Raw genomic sequence first — 21,571 nt, 5'->3', positions numbered from 1 at the left:
TCCCTCTCATTATCTGTCACAATACATGGTGGCATCAGATTGTATCAGTAGAGGGAATAGTAAATACAGATACCCTATTTTGACTTCCACAGCCTGGTGATCCAACTAGATCAGGCTAATCAAATGTATGATGGTCAAAAAAAAAAGGTTTTATATTCTGAATCATAATACACAAAGGCCTGTATAAATAAAGGAAGCTCAATCATAGAAGTGTAAAAAAGGATAAAGACGTGAGATTTTTCTGATTACCAACTGAAGAATCTGTGAAAATCTCACCAAGTCTGACAACTTCACCTCAGAGGAAACAGTGTTGGAAAGGCATTAGCTCGCTTCACAGAAATGTATGTGGGAAAGCAAGACAAACATCTTAATTTGGAATCACTATGACGCACTTGCTGTATGCAGAAGTATGCATTTCTGGAACACATGGTTTTCATGTCAATGTTTAGATGGAGACTGGTTTAGGGTATTGTTCTACATGCTATCACATACATATTAAAATGAGTTATGATTCAGCAGTTTTCCATCTTATCAGCTAATCAAGCCGAAGATAGCGTGTCCTGTAGTTCTGTTTTCTTATTTTGCTGGGAATAAAGTTGTATCATACTTTTTTTTTGTTTAACAGCATATATACATGTATATGTAGAGTTGTATTTTATTATACTTGTTTCACTTATCTGTGTAGACATATTACACAGAAAAGTTATTCTGTTTATGTTCTTTTATGCTAATTTTATTTCACTCTTGCGTTGGCAATGACAAGTCTGGTCTGTTTCCCATGCCAATAAAGCCCCTTTGAACCAAACCGAATTCATAAATACATCTATCTGAAGGTTTGTGAATACTGTCTCAGTAAAAAGTTGAATAAAAAAGAAAGAAAAAGACAAAGTTTTTTACTGGGTAGACAACATCTTCCACAGGTGGTCCTGGGTATATTGTCAGTGTTGGGACTATCCTGGTCTGGTGGGCCCAAATGTCACACAGGAGGGAGTTTCAGATGGAAATAATGGTCCCCATAAACAAACGGATAGGGACATACTCAACTACTTAATCCTAATCTGTAGACGTGCCTCACAGAGCCCCAAACTGCACTGTCTGCACTCAGTCTTAACTATTAATCAGGCCTACCTACAGTACATCAACCACCAGCCTCTTCTTTAGGCTGCTTTTTTTCTGGAACTGGTGTATTATGGCCATGTATCTGATCTCGGGACAGAATAAAAACTGTGCAGCTTGGTGTGTATGACAAAAAATAATAAAGAATATTCATGTGCAGCATCACAGGTCGCCTGATGTCAAAACAATGCTAACAGTAGCAGGTTACAATTTGAAATGAAAAGAAGAAGAAAAAAAAAAGACACATGTATTCCTGAATGTCAACAGCAGAACGTTACCTAAAAGGTGTGCATGCGTGTCTAGCGTTTCAGCGAGCAGACAACACGGCATCATGAATAATCTACGAGGTGTATCCCACTTGACTCACCAGCAAACTTTCCAGGTTTATGGCAGATCTGGGATCCCTGATCATGTCCTCCAGCTTCTTCAGCCGGGTTTCCATCCGCCTCTCGGCGCCGAGCGACATGACTGCAGCGTCGGTGGGTCAAAGTAGAGGAGAATTATGCAGAGGTTTTTGTCCGAACTGTGTGAGTTTACATGTGAAACCTCCTCTTTGTTCCTGGCTAATGGCCGTGGGCCTAGCGGAGCAGCCTTGGGCTCTCAGCCCACCCAAATCGCCTCCAACAGGAATAGTGTGCACAATGAGGAGAAAAATATTCCCAAAGCAGAGACTCCCCGCTTCCCGAAACTTGCCAAGTGAACGCGTCCCTCGGTCAACTTGCACTTTGGCTTCGAGCGAATAAAGATAACGTCACACTGGAGCTGTTACTATTATTATTATCACCTCCTGGTGAGTGAAAGATGCATTTTCCAACTCGGCGATAAAGTTTGAATGTGGAGATAGCAGCAACAGGCAGCAGGGCGTTTTCTTTGCCCCCCTCTCCTCCCCTTCCCTTTGGTTTTTTGGCCGCTTGGAAAAGCTCTGGACTCGCCTTCAAGAGAGAATTCCGCTTCGTTTCACCCCATTCAATAATGTCCGGAGCCCGTTAGTGCCGTAGTTTCTCCTCAGTGCTGCCACAAGTCATCTGAAGAAGGGGCGATAATGTCTGTTCTCCCGCGCTGAATTTTTAATAAGCACTCACTCTCTTCCTGGACTTCTTCTCGCATCTTCGCATTCGTCCTCCTCGCCTCGTCCCTGGTGTCGGCTTATTTCACAAGGATAAGTAGTTTTTCTTCGTGGGGAAAAGTCCTCCAGCGGATGAATTCCTCGCCGTACACGCACATCTACACACACACACACCGACAGACACTGAGTCAGTCTGGAAGTCTCTCTCCTCCCCCTGACATCAACACACCAAGGACTCAGTTACCCATAAGCCCCCTCTCCTTCTTCACCTCTACCTCTCCGTCTGCATCTGTCTTCACTTGTTTTACACAGTCGACCTATTTTGAAACGAATAATTAGCTGCTACACATAATAGCACGTATCATACTAACTACTAACTAGTAGCTGCCCCCACAGCACTCCTACAGGTGAAATTTAAACATAAAGTTCATTTCTACAGAATATCTAGTGTACCTTTCATTCAGAAAAAGGGTTCCAGTGTTTCAGTTCCATATCACCTCGAGTAATCCAGACAAATTAGATTTCCGGGCAACAGTAAACCTGTCCACCACATTCATGAAAATCCATAAGTGGGTTTCTGCAATACTCACCACTGAACGTCCTTGTGACTGAGAAATTTTTCATGTCAAGGACCCCTAAACTGACTAGATTTGTCCCACTGTCTCCCATGTCATCATTTCCCCCCTCTTAGATGTGTTATTTCAGAATGGTGTGAAATACGTGGCCAAAATAGTCACACATTTTGTCATTTGGTTATTCATGGATGTATTAAGGCGAAAAAAATGATTCCCCCTTGGAACCGCCTCTGGGACCTTAGGGGGTCCCCAGACCCCACTTTGAGAACCCCAGATTAAATCAAATAGTTTGAGTTAATAAGTGATCAGGGGGATCTTTGAAATTAACCCAAATGATCTCAGTTACAGAGATCAATTGAATAGCAGGACAACTTCTTCTTTGTAATAATTGGATTTAAGAAAGAAAGAAAGAAAGAAAGAAAGAAAGAAAGAAAGAAAGAAAGAGTGTTGTAGTCAGAAGATGTGATGTACTCTGTTTCACACAACAGAGGGAGCACTTGGACCACAGTTGCATCCCCTCGCCGCCCTTCAACTTGATAGTCACTGCTCCATTATAATGACCTGTTGTTTCGTCTTCATACAGATAAACTGTCCCTTTCACTGATGTAGCACTCCAGTCTTTCAATTTGAATTCAATTTTCATTTGCTGTACAACACACAGCCGCTGTGTGGGCTTGCTCTTTGCTGGGAAACATTCTGTCACAAACAGGAAATGATGCATTTTACATTGTCTTTATTTGGAACAGTTAGTTTGCATCAGGAGCAACAGCCACACCGCTGGAACAGATAGACACACAAGCACCACCTGGAGAGACGTAATCCTTGGTTACAGAAAAGCGCTTTGTTCGATAGTTGATATCTTGGAAATGTTGTGTGAAACGCTGATGATTGACAACCGATGAACTGCAGTGGTACCTCACACATCGTCTCTGCACCAAAACAGGATCAGGATGTTCTGGCTAATTCAATACTACATCAGCCTCCATTCTAATTTCGTGCAATCAGTCGTTTTGTGCGGTATTTAGCACTTCCATTTTATTTTTATATTCAAAAAGATTTAGTTGGAAACATGTAGCTGCTAGGGTGTTATTATTTCACTGCTTTTAAGCCCAGATTTTTGATGAAGTTTAACTGAGCCTTTGATTACCAAAGCAGCAATCAGAAGTGAGAGAAAGGACCTACACCCCTACTGATAATGAAATTCTCATTATGTTCAGCACTAGCAAATTATCTCAACAACATTTGCTTGTTCGTCAGATCAGTTCAGTTAATATCTTTTATAAACTATTTCTTATTTTAACAGGTTTAAATGTGTGGGTTTAAATTGATCAGTGCATAAAATATATTGAGGCTCTGTTCAGTTTCAGTGTCCAAGTAGATCATGACAGTGAACAAGCATTAACAACATCAGGCAAGTGATGCAGCTAGATGGAATTCAGACATCGTTGAGTCTTTTATTTACACCTGTGCTTTTCCCAAAGTCAGTGTGACAAAATATCCTCTGTGTAAGACATAATGTATTATCTTGAAAAATATGAGGCCTTCCTAGGATAATGAAAAATAATGCAGTGATGTCAAAGATGCACACAGTGTGAATTTTAATAAGTTGAATTTACTTTGAAAAAAAATTCAGTGAACTGCTTACCTCAGAATCACCAATTAGACTATTGAATTTAAGTTGTACCAGCTTTTGGTTTTTTTGGCCTTTTATTTACAGCAGCTGAAGATGTGACAGGAAACAGGTTGAGAGGGAGAGAGGGGGAGTGACACGCAGCATAGGGCCTCAGGCCAGGGCTCGAACCTGGGGCTGCTGCAGCGGGGACAAAGCCTCTGTACATGGGAAGTCTGCTCTACCACCTGAGCTAAAAGGCAGCCCAATTTTAAAAGTTTTAACAGCTTAGAATCATTAGTCTACTTGGTCTATTTAATTGGTTTCCTTGATTTTCTTAAGTAAAGTCGCCCTGTCAGATATTTCAGTGTATTATTAATGCTTATATGCTTATGTGTATGATTAATAATTATGTTATTTTGATTAAACAATATACTGATGGTACTAATGAGGAGGAGGATCGTTTTTTACCATATTGTTACAATATTGTTTTTTTTTTTAGAAATATGGTATATTGTAATCACATACATAATGTATTACCTCAAATTTATGTCAGTGCATGTGCAATAAAGATGGTATATAAGGGGCACTTTACTGTATTATACACTCCAGTAATCTTCATCTTTACAAACATCCTGTTTCTCTCTCTCTCTCTCTCTCTATCTATCTATACAGATAGATATACAGCCACAACTTTAAAATCACCTGCTTTATATTGTGCAGGTTCTGGTTGCACAGCCCAACAGCTCTTTCTGTCAAGTCATGGTTAACTGACCTCTGGAGGTGTCTTGTGCTGTCCAGCACCAATAGTGGATCCTTTGGGTCCCGTTATGTCAGGCGTTGGGGCCTCCATGGATTGGACTTAGTCCAGCCCATCCAACACATGTATGATTGGATTGGGATATGGGGGATTCGGAGGCCTGGTCGATACCTTGACCACTTTGTCACGTCCCTCGAGTCATTCCTGAGCTGTCTTTGTGTTGTGCATTGTCCTGCTGTGTGGGGGGGGGGGCTTGTCATTGTGGAGTGCTGTCACCACAAGGGGGTGTACTTGGTCCACAACTGTGTTTGGATGGGTGCTAGTGTGTGTCAAGTGGAATTCACACGGGTGCCCGGACTACAGGATTCCCAGCAGAACATCACATTGTTATGATGATTAATGTTATTCACATCACCTGTCAGTGGTTTTAATATCTCCCTGTGAGGAGATTAAGCCTTTCCCATTACTTCAACACTCAGGTGTAAGTCAATGCTTTCAGAAGCCATAAGATGGAGCTAGACACCATTAAATCCACACGTCTCATCTGCAGAGCTGTGAACTAAAAGTCAGATTTTTCTTTCACTGTACCCAAACAAGCAAATGGGGTTCAAGCAACTGGGTTTGGTGAAAATGGTTCGCTGCTTCACTAAGAGTGGGCACATGTCATCCGCCAGTGGTGATGAATGAAATCAACTGAAAAACTGTTATGCATGTCTTTTTGGTCTTAGTCAACCAATGTATAAATTATTACTTAATCACTGACTAGCATCACTAGTGGGCGAATCATCAGCAACAATACTGTAAGTTGTATTTACTGATCTAACAATATAGAACATTTTTATTTTGATCCATTCCATCTTAGTCATCAATATTAAAATGGTCCAACCAAAGCCCAACTAGCTATGAATGATTCAATATTCTAAAATGTGTTTAAACATGTAATCACTTGTGCATTTATTATTCATCCCACTGTAGAGCTGTTGGCATGACTGTGGGTGCTATATCAGTCTTCTTCTTCAGTAGCTGGTTTTGGTTGGCATCCTAAACTTTATATAGAATTGTCTGACAGTTTCTAGCTTATTGCCAAATGAGATGCATGAAGGGAACACTGAATATTCTCTGTAATTAAATGTTTTCATACATGGTAAATGATTCACATTTTGCCTTATGTAATGTTGTCATTCATAAACAGTCAACAAATGGACTAATCTAAACTGCCATGTAGGAACCTTGCCAGAAATGGTCACATTCGTCACACTGCACAGCTTCATCGCCGTGTTTTTATCAAAGGTCTTATCATAGAAAATGTTGACTCAACAATGTGACACATCTGGTATTCACATGCTAGCTATTAATCATCATTTTCACAGGTTTCTTTTGATTCTGGGTGGTTCTCTAATCGGTTGTAAATTCAGCAATAAAGTGATAAATCAATTCAAAATGTTCCAATATATGTTACAAGAAAGATGGTAGGCTTTACAGTTTAATGTGATATCTTTTAAAGTTAATGACCTTTAAGTGTGCAGGTTCCTTGTGCGTGTCGTCCATAGAATGAGCAGATATGACCCATCTGAAACAAGGTTGTGTGTGCCTCTTATTTATTTGTCGTCATGAGCAATTCACTTGATAAAACAAATACTGTTACAACACAAAAAATGATTATTTTTTTCAAAGCAATTTTGGCCACATGTTATGTACATGTTACAACGTCATAATAAAAAGACAGAAGATCATCTCCTCATGTCACTGTTTTCTCCATTTTTAATAATTAAAAAAAGCTTTTCACTGTTCACCAGGCATTTACATTGGAATAGAATGCTCAGGTCAAACCACCTTCACTATTTTTTGTATAATTTGCAAATGCAAATCTTGTCAACAATAAATAATACTATAAAATGTACACAAAAAGATTGACAGTCCACCACAAGTTAAAACGTTGAACAGATTGGATGTTTGGGAACAAGGAATTTGGGAGGAGGGGTTTCTTCTTAGCAAAAATGTGAGGGTTCATACAAGTTACAGAAAAAAGCTGATCATCTATACATTGACACTAGCAAGATAACAAAGTTGTTGTTTCTGGTATATTTCATTTTGTACAAAGAAGGGATAGTCTTCTTTACAAGCGAGCATCATTGTCTTAACTGTAGAGATTATACAAGCAAGAGTTAAGGCAACTTCTCTGTTGTTTTTGAACAGTAACATGAAGTCATGTCATGTTTCATTTTGTCTGTGGACCACTTGTCTATATTAGGGTTGGAGTTAGTTGTCATTGCATAATTCAGGCTGTTGACCTGGCCTGTAGTCCATCATCAAAAAAGGAATGCTGGAGATTTGTCACGAGTCTGTTTGCCATCACAAAGACTGATTCAGTGGTCCAGGGTTCCCACTTGAGAGTTAAACTAGAGCTCATATTTTCAATATCTGTCTCAGATGTGGGCAGTATACCATTTGTAACGGCAACACAACATGGCGCCGGATTAAGGCCAAAACATGCACGTTGTCTGTGTGTGTCTGGATGTTTGTGAGAAGGTGTTAAGCAGGAGAAAAAGCAGATGAAACAGACAATTTTGTCAAAATTAAGTCCCTATTACCTTTTTAATTAAGAATGAAATTTCTTGCAAAGATGATGATTTAATTGTTGGAGATCAGTTAGTAGCCAAGCTATAATTCTAAGGTGGCACAAGTTAACAAAAGTCAACATTTTGGGAAAAACACAAGCTTAGCATAAAGACTTGAAATAGATCAAATATAATGTGTTAATGAGTCCCCTCTGAAAGGGCTGATAGGTACATTTTTACCCACTGTTCCTAGTCTTTATGCTAGGGTAAGATAATCAACAGCTATGTGTTGCTTAAAATTTAACTCAAAGTCATAACAATCTATTTAATCTATTTAACTTTCAGCTCATTTCCCAAAGTGCTGAACAATTTGGCTTCCGAGTTCATGTTGATGTTTGTCCTGAGGGTGGCGATAGAGGAAAGCTCATGGAGAGTCCAAATGGGGAAAAAAGGGTTTATCCTCTGATTAACATCAATGTGTTGAGTGCATTTTATGGCAAGCTGCCTACATGACCATCATGCGTCTCCACAATGATACCAACATCTTTCTTTTTCCTTTTCAAGGTCAGTCTTCATGTTTTTGAAAATGCTGGCAGCCTCTCAGCTCAGTACAGTGTATGCTAAAGTGTAATCTTGGGGCAATCAAGACAGGAGTAAACCAGGACATGTGGATTATTTTTGAAAACTGACATTCAACAACAGTCTTCCAAGTGCAAGGTTCAGGTTCATATACTAACAAATGCAAAACTACAACCTGTCCTGCTTGGCAAGCTTTATCATTAAGCTTTTAGGGGGTTAATATTTATTATCTGCGTTTCTACATTTTTACACCCAGATATGGTAATAATATCAGTCCAAAATTACATTAAATTCTTTTTTTTTAAATTGAAAAACATTCAACAGTTTTGGGGGAAGGCCCTCAGATCCCCCACAGAATATGTGCACCTAAGTCTTCCACTTGGGAAAACACTGGTATCAGTGTCTGGGTTTTGTACAGGGTTGTAGCTACCATTGAGAATACTGATGTCCTCTGTATGTTTTGGGGGCTTTACATTCTTTAAATTATAATAAATACATAATATAAAAAGTTTCATAAGGAACAACATTTACATAGAGTATTATTGAATAAATAGAAAATAATTATAAAAAGAAGTAATTGAGAAATTAATTGTTTTGTTTTCTTGACAAAGTTGTGAGGGGTGTATTGGAGACTCCACCTCTGAAATCCCAGCTATGGCCCTGGTTTCATAACTCACACATTTGTTTGACAGCACAGAGACAAAGCATCCAGTTTTTCTGATACATCAACCTGGTTTCTGTTCTCTCACTAGCAAGATTCAAGATAAGACAACTTACAGGGAAATCTCATTTCGTAAACTGTAATTTTAGAAATGTGCTCATGATTCGCATCTGTAAAACAACGACATAAAGGAATATCTCTACTTAAGGTCAAATGCGATTCAGCAACAGGCAGACAGGACAGCTTAAAAACAACATTTTCACTACCTTTGCTTAGGGGAGAAATGAAGGAGGGGCAAGGAAATGCTTTAAGTGACACCAAAGCTGGGCCTTGGCAAGCAGCAAGCTAAGCCTAAATGCCTGACTAACAGGCGACAGATAGGGTTGCAGACTGCTTACTCTGAGTCAACACTCTGCAATCTCAACTGGGCTCTCTGCTTGCACCTGCCTCACATAAACACACTCCTACACACAGTCAAATTTACTATGTGCATTGTGTGTGTGACATGAGTATGAGTGCTGTGGGTTATGATGTGTGAGTTTGTGTGAGTGCATGTTGGGCCGTATTTAGATACAGAATGAATTACATAATGTCTCACCATGACAGAATTAAAAACAAAGACTGCAGGGAAAACAGTGAGATAAAATGACTGAAAAGCATGATTAGGGATCACTCATGCCCTGCTTAATCTTTATACTCCAGATTTTTATTTCACCTTACTCTCAGTGTGACATATTGTGGGCCTTTATGGATTGAGTAAACCATAAAGAGAGACAACGGGGTAATACTGCGTCTGACATCCACTTCTGTTCTCTTGTGTCTTCCTTTCGTTTTTTTTCAAAATAAGTGCTTGTTATTTTGGCAACTATAAATTATCTGGTCAAATCTTCAGCTTGGAATCCCATTTCCACTGAAAACTAGGTGACATGTTTTGCTTCAACACACCAGAGGCCTTTGGCATATGATAATACCTTGTCTTGCACTGGTACAATGTACCTCCTCCATAGGAGTGTAAACTAAATGCTGGCTTTGTCTGATGGCGTCCCGGCTCACAGGCTTAAGCTGCGGTGTAACTGGATCAGATCAAACAGGGAGGGTGACAGTTGTGTTGCATTTACTCAAACTGCCCAAAAAGAGACAGAATCAAGGAAAACACTGGCTTTAAATTTGGCTTTGAAAAGAAGAATAATTGGCAAAAAATTAAGCAATTTGGCAGGATTGGAGGCAGCTTTTTGCATGTTTCTCGAATTATTTTCAAAATGAATCCTCAGTGTATTTATTGTAGAAATATTTCTGCCGTGTTACTTCAGCAGCCTTCCTCCAGGTCCCAGAAGAATTATTTATGAAAGCGCTGGCTTCCCTCTGCCCCCTCTAAATTCAGTGCAGTCAGTCTCAAACTAACCCATAACAGGAACATCACTGGTAATGTATTATAGAAAAGATTAAGAACTAGCCTGCGGTAGCGAGTACCCACTGCAGGTTGGCAGACTTTCTACATTGCCATGCCTGCCCGGTTCTGTTGAAGGTGCAGTAAGCCTTGAAAACAGCAGGGGCCCCTATTACTGTTGCTAGCGCGGCTTAATGTTTTAGCACACAGACCGCATTCCCGAGGGAGTGAACCCGTCAATAGTTGGAATGATTATCATGACAACTCTACCTCCTTCTTTGTGACAATGTACATTTAAATTCAGTGATGTTTAATAGCAAACAAATTGATGAGGGAAATGGCAGAGATTGCATGATTCCACCCAAAACAACATTACTTGCTGGTGAAGGTTCATGTTTTATACTCTTTTGCTGTTGCTGTTTCAGTGAGAATAATTAAACACGACTGGGGATTTCATGTCCAAGGACTGTTTCCTAGCCTCTGATTGAAATATCTTTTTAAACTGACCTTCAGTCATATTACATTTACTGTATTCATCTTTGTGCTTCTCTTTTAGGTACCACCCATTCAATCACCTGGAACACTTTGTGTCAGGTTGGCAAGTGCACTTTTGCCAGTTGTGCACAAGCGAAGGCTAAGAAGAAAGAACAGACTTTTTGCCAATTTTTGCCTGCTCTGTGTCTGTCTATACCTCAGTGACGAGCTGTGTGACAAAAAATAACACTTACCAGAGCAGATATTTGTACCTGTTGATACGGAGGAGCATTTCACTGAGGGATCAAAATCTCTCTATGTGGCTCCTTCACTAATGTCCCAACAGCAGCTTTGAATACAGGACACAATATATTGCGTTCCATAGTAACAGACAATAGTGAGCACTTGCTTTGATAGGGGATAGTGGATAAGCTATAAGAGCCAGTGTGAGCTGAGAGTCTTTAAACAAGGAAAGAAGCAGCGGGGTAAAGTCCTGCTGTCGCAGGGATACTGTCTGCAGTTCAAAGGTCAAGCAATCCTGCTGGCCATGACATCAAGTCTGTAGAAGTTCTGTCACACGATCCTGTCCGCTCTACTATGACACACATCAACGTGTTTGGTTGGACTCTCATCGGTCGTCGAAGGCGATTTGTGGTGCTGGTAGACTGGACGATGAGTGAGGACAGGAGAAATGTTTGTGTGTGCACATGTGCGGTGGTGTAGTTGGGAGGGGTGGGATTTGGAGGTGGAGGGTGGACAAGTGAGTGTCGTTGATGGCACTGTGGTCCTCAGAGCGTCCATCTGTGAAACAGAGTGGGAGGAGAATTAGACTGTGTGGCTGGGCAAGCAACCCCACAAGCAGGCAGCCCCAACTTTAATTTTAAGGGAAGTGGGAAAACAGGAAGTGTCAAGTTCAGAGCTCATACACAAGAGCAATTTTAGTGTTAAAAACACTGAGGAAGAAAATAAAAATCTGCAGATTTTCAACAGTGCTTCCTGATTTTTTGATTTACTCTCTTTGGCATATGTAATTAGTATCAGCTTGATGACACTTCTTGGCAAATAAAGAATGAAATATTCAGTATCTGCGTCTCTGGCAACATAAATTTTACATGATGTTTTAGTTATTTCATCATGAATACCTTGCAATATTGCAGAAGTGCAGAAGGTGATATACAATAAGATACAGCTAACAGAATACTCTTCCTTATCAGTAATCAAAACCAGAATTTCTTTAGCTATCTGAAGGTTACAGTACATTTTCTCCATCACATCTATGATTCATTTCACCTCCTTTTAGCAACACTAATGGTGCATGGGGCTTGATTTCCATCTTTTGTCGTTATTAATTACTCTAATTCAGAGCACTCGCCTCATGTTACCACAACTTGAATTGGCCTTCAATTGCTCTTGAATAGAATTTCATTTAATTAACACCTCGAGGAGTGCATCATTAAATTTGTATTAATGTGCTGAATAAATCCCTTGTCAGGAACGACTTCCCATTTCTATTCTGAAGCTCGTGGAGGTATTCTGTCTGTCAAAGTAAAGCAACAAGTAATCTTTCATGTTGCTGCACATTCTGAAGCAATGTGCCGGCTCCTGAGGAAATATATACATGTGTAAATTTTTGAAATGTATGAAAAGAAACTAACAAATGCACATGCATGCAATTATTTTGTCATTTATACTAATTTATTTCATAACCTAATACCATAAACCTATTATAAACGTACAATATTTGAATGTAATACACATGAATGATGGTGTGTGTGTGTATGTGTGTGTGTGTGCGTGCATGCACGTGCACTCAGGAGAAATCCTGGCATATCCCCCTCCATCCCCAGATGTATTAATGCCTTCTTTAAAGGTGTGCCTGATCACTTCGTCTATGTAAAATGGGCTTCAAATCGTGTCATCTCCTGTTTCATTAACCCCTTCAAGAAGAAGTCTATGCTCCTTTCAAACATCACTTTCACACCATCTTTCATGGTGGATTTAAGACTTGGGAACATGCATTCACATTCTGTTTGGGTTATAATAATTAAGATGCTGCTTGTTTGACCTCTTCAGTACTGTCTGTGGGAGGACAAACTGCGTCCTCCCTTGAATCAAGCATCCAATTGTGAAATTCTGATGAAGTGACCAGCTATATAGTGCGATTTAAAAATGATTATGCCACACTGGTCAAAACATAAATAAATGGCAGAATTTTGCAAATTTAAGAAGTGTTAAGATTAAGGAAAAATAATAAACTACTCATTAAAGAACCGTTGTGGAAGTAGATGATTTTAAAGAGTTTATAGATATTCACTGGGGACTGAGAGACATTTGAGACATCAAAACTGATTGATTACCGGATGGATACCCTACAGTGAATTCCAAAATGTCACTGAATAAATCTGTACTAAAATACAGAGTGCACACAACTGCATGTAAGTGTTACTAAGAGCACAGTGGGGTGAACCCACCTCATTTGTTTTGATTGCGGATTCGCAGACACCTCCTCTTCAGCGGTGGCTCTAGCTCAGGGCTTCCTGCTGCTGATAAAGGTGCACTGATGGAGCAGGACAGGATGGCCGTCTTGTCAGCACCGGGCTTTGGCACAGGCTGGATGACCACACAGCCTCCGGTAGACAGCAGCGGCAGGGCATAGGCGTGCTCACCATCCTCCAAGTTGGAGTCAGGGTCTGGCTTACCCTCCACTGTGTCTGCCATCTCATCTTGCACTGGGCCCCGCTTCCCTGTCTCCCAATCTCGAACCGAGCAATTGTTCTCTTTCAGTGCCTCACGCTCCAGCTCACCATTGGCTGGCTGCTCCTCTGCCTCTCCCTCTCCTTCTCCTGCAACACTGTCTCCTCTTCGGTCAGGACAAGACTCAAAGGCAGAGGTGAGAAGCGAATGCCATCCCGTACCATTGACTATGACGTTACATGGAGCAACAGGGTTAGTTTGAAACTGGGGCAGGGGTTGGGGCTGGGTCTGTGCTGTGCTGGGCAAGGGTGGTGGGGTAACATTGGAGATACAGGGATGTAGCTGGTTCACTGGAGGATCAGAATTGTGAGAGGGGCTGCTGTTGCTGGAGGGTGGGCCTGATGATTCCAGTGTGTTTGAGAGTGTGGCCCCTTCCAGCTCTGTAGCACTAAGGATGCCTTGTAAGGGTGCCCCTTCCCCCCCATTATGACTACCTTTCCCTTCTTTCCCCAGCCCAGCAACTGGTGGAGATCTTGGTTCAGCTTCTGCCTCTACTTTGACCTGGACCCCAGGTAGCATCCTCTGAATTACCTGCTGTTGGCATGGCCTCTGGCCCACAGTTAGATCAATCACCCCATCCATCAGTCTAGGGCCGCTGGTTAGACACAGGCTGCCCGAATTGTCCTCTGCCTTCACAGTCAAGTCCACCAGCCCTGTCCTGCGTACAGGAGAAAAATGCTCTGTACCAGTTGACTCGACTTTCTGTTCACCTCTGTCACCACCAGATGACCCTGGAGAGTGGGGCCCTGAACCTGAAGCTTCAGAGGACTCTCGAGCACCACCGATGGAGCCACTTTTCTCTGGCTGGTCCCTAGAAGTTTTGGGGTTGAGGGGAATCGGGATTGGAATAGGGATTGGGACTGGGAGGGGCACAATTACAGGGTAAGGGACCAAGAGAGTTGGTGGGGGTACCAATGGAGCCAAGGATGGCATGCCGAAGTTCATCATTGGGGGTAGAGGAATGCGTCCATTGGGCATCATGTTGATTGGGGGGAAGGGGGGCAGGCCTGGCATGGGTATCCCAGGGTGGGGGGGCATCATGCCAGGGTTGGGATTGGATGAGGGGTGGACATGTGGGGACAGCAGGGGCCTGTGCATTGGGCTTGATCCTGGACCAATGGTCCTAGGAGGGGGCGGTGGACCAATACCAGGGATAATAGGGTTTGACAGGGGGCTATTGGGCCCTCCAGGGTGGCCAGAGGGGCGAAGAAATGGTGGACGCATCTGCTGCATCATTTGATGCTCCATAAACAGTGGCAGGGGCATGGGTCCTCGGGGTGTCATTACCATGGGGGGGCTACCAGAGGGAATCCCAACAGGTGGGTGCAAAGAGGGAACAGGTGGAGGAGGAAGTGTGGGGCTCTCATGGGGTCTGGGTGTGGGTATCTTGGCTGATGAGGAGGAGGAAGGGGAGCAGACAGCAGGAGTGTCTGAGGGTGAGTTTGCAGAAGAACTTGAAGGGGCCAATGCAGAAGTGGTGGAAGGCCCCCCTGGTGAGGGAGCTTTACGCCGTAGGTCCGATAACGGTGTTCCCCACGATTCAGGAGTGAGCAGCTGTACCCCTCCACTGCACTCCAGTTTACCCTCCCCACCAGCCCCATGTCCTGGGTTACACAGTGCTCCAGGCAGCGCAGCCTGGGTCTCCTTGTAAAAAATGTCCATCTTATATTGGTTCAGGCATTTGGCACTGCAGAACTGCAGCCTCCGCTCACCAGCACCAAAGTCCAGGTACTCCTTAGTGTGGCGAATATGTTTGCACCAGTCACACACCTGCAACAGAAAACACAAACAGTACACATGCTGCATCAGCACCTGTCACCCGGCATACAAAAGTCTTCTAATTTGTTCTTGGTAAAATATAGCACAATCTTCTCTAAAGTGCCCTGAAAGCAGAAGCTCAGCCCCCATACCATCTGGAGATACACATCTAAAAAAGATTCTTTTAAGGAAACTAATTCTGTCTCTAAATACTTCAGCAGATCTGTCAAGAGCAGACACTTAACTTTGAAGCTTGTATAATTGCACTTGGATGTATGTATTTGATTTATTTAATGTAGGTGTATATTTGTGCACATCTTAATTGATGTGTTTTCAATTAACATGGTAAACGTGCACCTGATGGCATTCTGTTGCTAAGTGCTATTGAGGTGACTTTGTCTTTAATTTTCTGTCCTAACAAGGAATTCCCATTTACACCTTCTGTTGGCAATAAAGACACTCTCAGTCTCATTTAAGCACAGATCCCTGGGATACTGACGAGACTGGCGCCCCAAGCAAAAGAACACAAAGAGATTATTTAAAAAAAAATGGCCATGCACACTTGGTTCTGAAACGTGTGCCAACTAGGACACATAGTTAAGCCAGATAAAATTCAAGAAATACACAGTATAATGTTATACTAAAGAAATGATGAATACTAAATTACATGGAAAGTTTCAGCTTTCAAGCAATTTTGCTCACATTTTGCTGCTCACCAGATCAGTAATGATCTGAGAAGGCTTTTTGACTGGTAAATTGATTTACTTTAATCTATGTCAGGTTTCAGTCATGTGATTGTCACAATACTTATTGAAGAAGTCTGTAATTTTGCCATTTTAGCGCTGAAGTTCACAAGAAAAGTAAAACCTGACATTTTCTAATTTCTGTGGATGACTGGCTGAGTATACATGATATGACTATTTTGGTGACCACTCCAGTGCTGAGTATAACTGAATAGACTTTACTCATGTAAAGGTCCAATATTGTAGAAAGTTAAATGTAGAACATGTAGGAACTGGCCACCAGTAAAATTAATACTCAAAACAAATAAGGCCTGCATGTCATCCCTTTACATCCAACAGCTGCTTACTGTAGCTGCTGTTAGCTTTTTAGCTCAGTTAGCTGTGCAGCTAGCGGCTCGGATTTCGAGCTTGGGGACCAGGTTAGTGTTAGTGTTTGGACTGAGACAGGCCAGGGATAGCTGGTTAGCATGCCAACTTCAGTAGATATCTCTATAACACCACATATTGACATTATAATGTCAAAACAGCTAATTTCTCACATTCTGTTGACAATTTTAGATGTTCATAGTGCAGGTCTAGGTGCTAGATGAATATTGCCGAATATCAAAATGCTCAATCCATGGAGAAATATACACAGCCTATATTAGAAACTGCAATTTTAAACAAGCTGTCAGGACATCTGTTATTTTGTGGTAGCATAACTATACTGTCACTGCCTTCAGCTTTGACTCCAGCATGGCAATGGTTGCAAAAACACCTGTGTAAAGTGGCTTTGCCTGTTCAGGATTTTGAGAGCTGACTAATCTGCTGGGCTGGGCTTCTTGGGAGGGAGTTCCTTAAACAGACAGGCACTTGTGTATGAATAGAGGTGCTGCAGTAATAGCCTGGTATGAGAAAAATATATATATATTTTTTTCGTTTATACAAAGCATGTAAACATTGTCTAGCAGACACCCAATATAAACATCTAAACCTTAAAATGAGCCTAATATGTGACCTTAAACACCTAAATCATAATTGTGAGGTTTCGGTCTTAATTAAAATCAAAGGGCATGTGTTTCTCTTAGACTGTCTAACCAAGGATCTCTCTCAGTACTGCCATTTATGTAGTAACTGAACATTAATGGTACACATGCATATTGTCTTCAAGAGAACAGTCTACATACTATAGTATGAAAAAAAGCATTGTTTGTCAAACATAAAGCTGCCATTTTAGACCATTGTTCAGCAACATTACAAATGTATTCATCCACTGGCAGTAGCTTCAAAAGACCAAAATACAATGATTCCATTGGCTCCCATCTTTTTGTGACCCAGCACATCAACAGAATATTTCCCTCTTTCTACAAAAAATATATGTAGTGACTATGAATAAAGTGCTAGTATAAGATCTGGACAACATGAACATCTAACAATATAACACCCCAAAACTAATTTTGAAAAACTGCAATAGAACTGTGAACATTTCTTCCAACCAAACTTGAGTTTGGATTTACACACTAGCGCCCTGGCAATACTGTGAGTACATTATAAATGCATTCATTTTACTGTTCTCTTCTATTCCTAATGTAAACTGATATCCAATCATTTTACAATAGATCATCATTGCTCTTGCTTGTTTGATGGCTAGAGACAGCAGTAGACGTTTTCTTCTTCTACTTCCAATGTCATACTCTAATTCTAAAGAAATATGTTTTTTTGAAACTAATCCAAATCAATTATTGTGCTTTATGTATTACTTTGGCTATTAGAATTATAAGTTTTTATATTTTTTTAATGTTTAATATATGTTGTGCATTGAGGCAGGATCCATTCTGCATGCAGAGACTTAAACCAGAACTAGGTCCACACGTGAGGAGGCTATACTGAAAACTTGTCCCTCTTACTCATTGCAGTGGCAACGATCCCAAAACACCCTGCCGCACTGTTTCATCACCGTTGTACACCTTTCCAGTACAAAAAGTGCACATTTTTCTTTGGGAAGAAAATGAATGTGACCCTGGTAGAGCAGATAGCAGTGGGCGAGCCCTGAACACGGCGTTACTCGTCAGGCCACACACAGCTCACTCTGTCAGCTCTGGGAGGAGTGGCAGGTCCTCGCTGGAGATAATTAAGGCATTAATCAGTTGTCAGACCCCTCAACGACATCCATCCATCACATAGACCCTTAAGCCCCCCAGCTGAATGTTAATAAGTTGAGGGATGCGAACCGGAAGGTGGACAAACTCCTTTTGCATGCTGCATAGCAACATTAGTTTATTTGGCAGGATCCTGTCTGGCAGCAGCTGAAAGACAGCGGACTCACATGGGCTGTTTGGGCAGATGCACTGTAGCACTGGCCAGGATTTCAAAAGAATGCATTGCATGCTGTCCTGCAGCTGCTACACATGTAAAACATCAGGTTCTCTCTGCATAGATCGTGTGTTTTACATCAGAATCTTCGCTGCAAGGTGGAATGAATCGAGCAGAAGCCTCTTTCAAAAGATATAAAAGTTTTAAAAGATGGATTGTAGTTCTGCATTTGTAATAAGTCCAAAGTCATTATGCAGTGAACTCCGGAGGGATAACATGCCCAAATATAATGTAGTTGGAATTTCTGAAACAAGCACATGAACGGAGCTCGGGACAAGCAGCTAGAGAACACGAGGATTCACAGCTAGAACAGATGAGAGGCTGCTATCCTTAACCAGTACGCTGGTGGTGCTCAGATGTCAGTCCCTTGAATTCTACACGTTTTAACTGCCCATTTAGTCCTGGCTAATTCAATGAGCCATGACTGAGTAAAAGTCAAAAAGGTGCTCTGGCAAGTTGAGCTTGATAATGGTAGGCCCAGGATATTCTAAATAATAAATGTGCTGAAATTTTCCTCGACTCAGAAAGACAGATGGAGAGCACTTAACGACTTTCTGCACTGTGAGTGAAATTTGCGCATTACGCTAATGGAGTTGTGCTTTTTTTTTTTTTTCCCCCGCTCTCCCTCTCACTCTATCCCCACTCTGTACACAGATGTTTGCAGTTGAATGTAATTATGGTCATTTATTTCCATCGTGGCCAACGAACCAGTCCTGGTGGTGCAGTTTAACCGTTTGCATTACAACAATTATCATGCTTCCAAACAAGAGCAATCACCTCGGCGGTCATCGTTTTCATCCCCCTCTCGCCTTCTGACCCAGCGACGAGGCCAGTGACATTTAAAAATCCCAAGATCAGGCAACCGCTCGTCTTAGTGTGTAATTTGTTTACATTAACAAGTTAGGCGAGGTGTTTCTTCATTCTGAGGGGTTAAGGGATTGGATGAAGAGGGTAAAATTGCTGCAGCCACAGAGATGAAGGAGTAGGTTGTGGACCAACAGGTTGCAGAGGAAGATGAGGAAATTTCAGGCAGTGGAGAAGAGGAGAAGAGATTGCAGAGGATTTAGATAATGAAGAGGAGGAAGAGGGGGAGGCTGCAGAAGGTTAAGAGGCTGGATGGATTGAGATGGTGCAGAGACTGTAAGGTTTCATTAGAGGCTGAAGTGGTTTTATATGGAGGAAGAAGAGGTTTCTAAGAATGGAGAGGGTTAAGCAGTTAAAGTGCATAAAGGGACAGGCTTGTATATCCCCCTGTTAAGGTCGATATGTGATGCTTTTGACACTTCTCGGATTGCCAGTATAATCACACAGTGCAAAACACAAGGATTAAACCCACCAAAATGAACCAGGTGCTTGAAGTGTGCCACTCTCTCGGTTAAGTCGTCCCTCACTCCAAACAATCCGCGGCAAAGTATCCACTCCTGACAATTTAAGTTGGCGATGTGAAGAAAGCAAACAGGAACACAGCGCTTGCTGCATTGTGGAGTCGGTCCAAAAACTAGATTATGTAGCAAGAGACTGCTATCATAAAGCACCTGGTCCACTGGAGAAAGAAAACAGAGTCGAGCTTCCACTAAAGTTTACACAAGAAAATTAAACTCTGGCACTGCTCAACAGGCCATCTGCAACATGTGGACGCGTTACTATGATTCGCCAAAATATCAGCTTACACTGGCCTCATTTATTGAAATATCGATAATGATGGTCATAATTACCTGGCTTGCAAAAAGTGACTCATATCTGGCTCATATCCTTTACGGTTTAATGCCTACACTGTGTGCTTGACTTCTCGATTCAGTCCAGGCACTAGGATAAAATGTTGGCACTTCACATTTCTGCAAACCACAGATATGTTCACAAATGTTTCATAGGCTACGCAACATACTGACATTTCAACAAATCATTACATGTCTGACCACATGTCTTGAGTTGGATGGACAGTGTTGGACGTGGAGTTTACAAGGCTGCCAACAATTGTAAGTGTCACACCACATTTGTACCTTAAAAAAAACAATATTTTTAATGAGAAGTCAGGACATGTCCGGCCATGTACGTAGAGTCCAAAATGGGTATTTTACGACAAATCCCGATGTTCCCCTAACCCTAAACAAGTGTTTTTTGTACCAAAACCTAACCAGAACACAAGCACAACATTTCCACAACATGAAATTGGAAACTGAACCTAAAAGAAGTGTAAAGTTGTTCAACATGTCCGTGGTTTTGCAGAAACATACACGGACAACATTTATTCTGCCGATTGGATTGCTTCGTTAAGACCTGAATGGAGCATGAAGAGTTTAAACAGTAGCTCAGAGCAAAAGAAGAGCAGCAGTACTCTCCCTGTGAGGCCTGCCTCATCACAGCCAGCCATCACTATCAGTCATTATAGATGTGACATACAAAGGCCATTCTCACTTGGCCAGGTGAAGCTCAATTGCGCCATATTTCACAGCACACACTCATGCACGCACAGTAAGTGAAATATATCCAGCTGTAAGAATGATGAGACAGACCTGGTGGATTGTGTTTGAATGTCACTGCAGCAGACTGGATCTCTCTGAGACGAAACATTCTGTTGGCCTATCTGTCGACATGTGGCTGTCTGGTGCATGTTTACTTTTTCACATGGGACATTCGCTTAAAAGTTTGACATATTTTGGTTAATACGTTTTTCTTTCTCGCAGAGATATGGATAAAAGGATAATTGCCATTTCAGTAGCTGTGAAGCTACAGTCTGTCAGCTTATTTTAGCATAAAGACCCAAAATTAGGAACAAAATCTGCTTACCGGCACTTTTAAAGCTTCAGCAATGTACGTTTTGGCCACCATTTCTTTATTATTATGATAATTATCATTATTATCATCATGATTGTTATCATTTTTATAATCATTATCATTGTTGTTGTTGTTGCTGTTAATATGTTTTATTACTATTACTATCTACGCTTCTTTCTTAATTTTTGTTCATACAACTTTAACAATTTACTGTTTTGATATATTTGAATTATGAACTACGTGTATCACCCGTCCCCCCACCCATGATTACAGTCAGAGGGTACACAAATTAAACTATGCAAGGAAAAGCCGCAACGTTGGAAATGTGGGATGAGGTTGCTTCTGTAATAACAGCTCTACGTAAGACATAGAACATAAAATTGTACTGGTATTGTAAGTTTAAA

The 21,571-nt window shown here is 41.4% G+C and overlaps 2 protein-coding genes across 7 annotated transcripts in view; both read right to left on the bottom strand.

Annotated features, from left to right (window-relative positions):
• The window catches only part of rock2a (rho-associated, coiled-coil containing protein kinase 2a), a 33,571-nt gene extending 31,166 nt beyond the window's left edge, over positions 1-2,405 (bottom strand). For 2 of the 3 annotated variants that reach the window (XR_005079532.1, XR_005079533.1), the window contains exon 1: positions 1,484-2,405. Coding sequence is in view for 1 of the 3 variants with exons in the window: in XM_037125187.1 (XP_036981082.1) it covers positions 1,484-1,582 (99 nt within the window). In the remaining 2 variants the exon portion in view is untranslated. The remainder of the gene's footprint in view (positions 1-1,483) is intronic. The other variant, XM_037125187.1, reaches the window with a different exon arrangement.
• An 8,239-nt stretch (positions 2,406-10,644) lies between these two features.
• The window catches only part of sobpa (sine oculis binding protein homolog (Drosophila) a), a 42,799-nt gene continuing 31,872 nt past the window's right edge, over positions 10,645-21,571 (bottom strand). For all 4 annotated transcript variants that reach the window (XM_037072769.1, XM_037072770.1, XM_037072771.1 and 1 more), the window contains 2 exons: positions 13,257-15,309; positions 10,645-11,586 (listed from right to left, as the gene is read on the bottom strand). In XM_037072769.1, the coding sequence (XP_036928664.1) occupies positions 13,258-15,309 (2,052 nt within the window). In that variant the 3' untranslated portion in view covers positions 10,645-11,586; position 13,257. The remainder of the gene's footprint in view (positions 11,587-13,256; positions 15,310-21,571) is intronic.

This window comes from Acanthopagrus latus, chromosome 16 (assembly GCF_904848185.1).
Source record: "Acanthopagrus latus isolate v.2019 chromosome 16, fAcaLat1.1, whole genome shotgun sequence".
Classification (NCBI taxonomy): domain Eukaryota; kingdom Metazoa; phylum Chordata; class Actinopteri; order Spariformes; family Sparidae; genus Acanthopagrus; species Acanthopagrus latus.
This window is presented reverse-complemented; position numbering and strand designations above follow the sequence as displayed.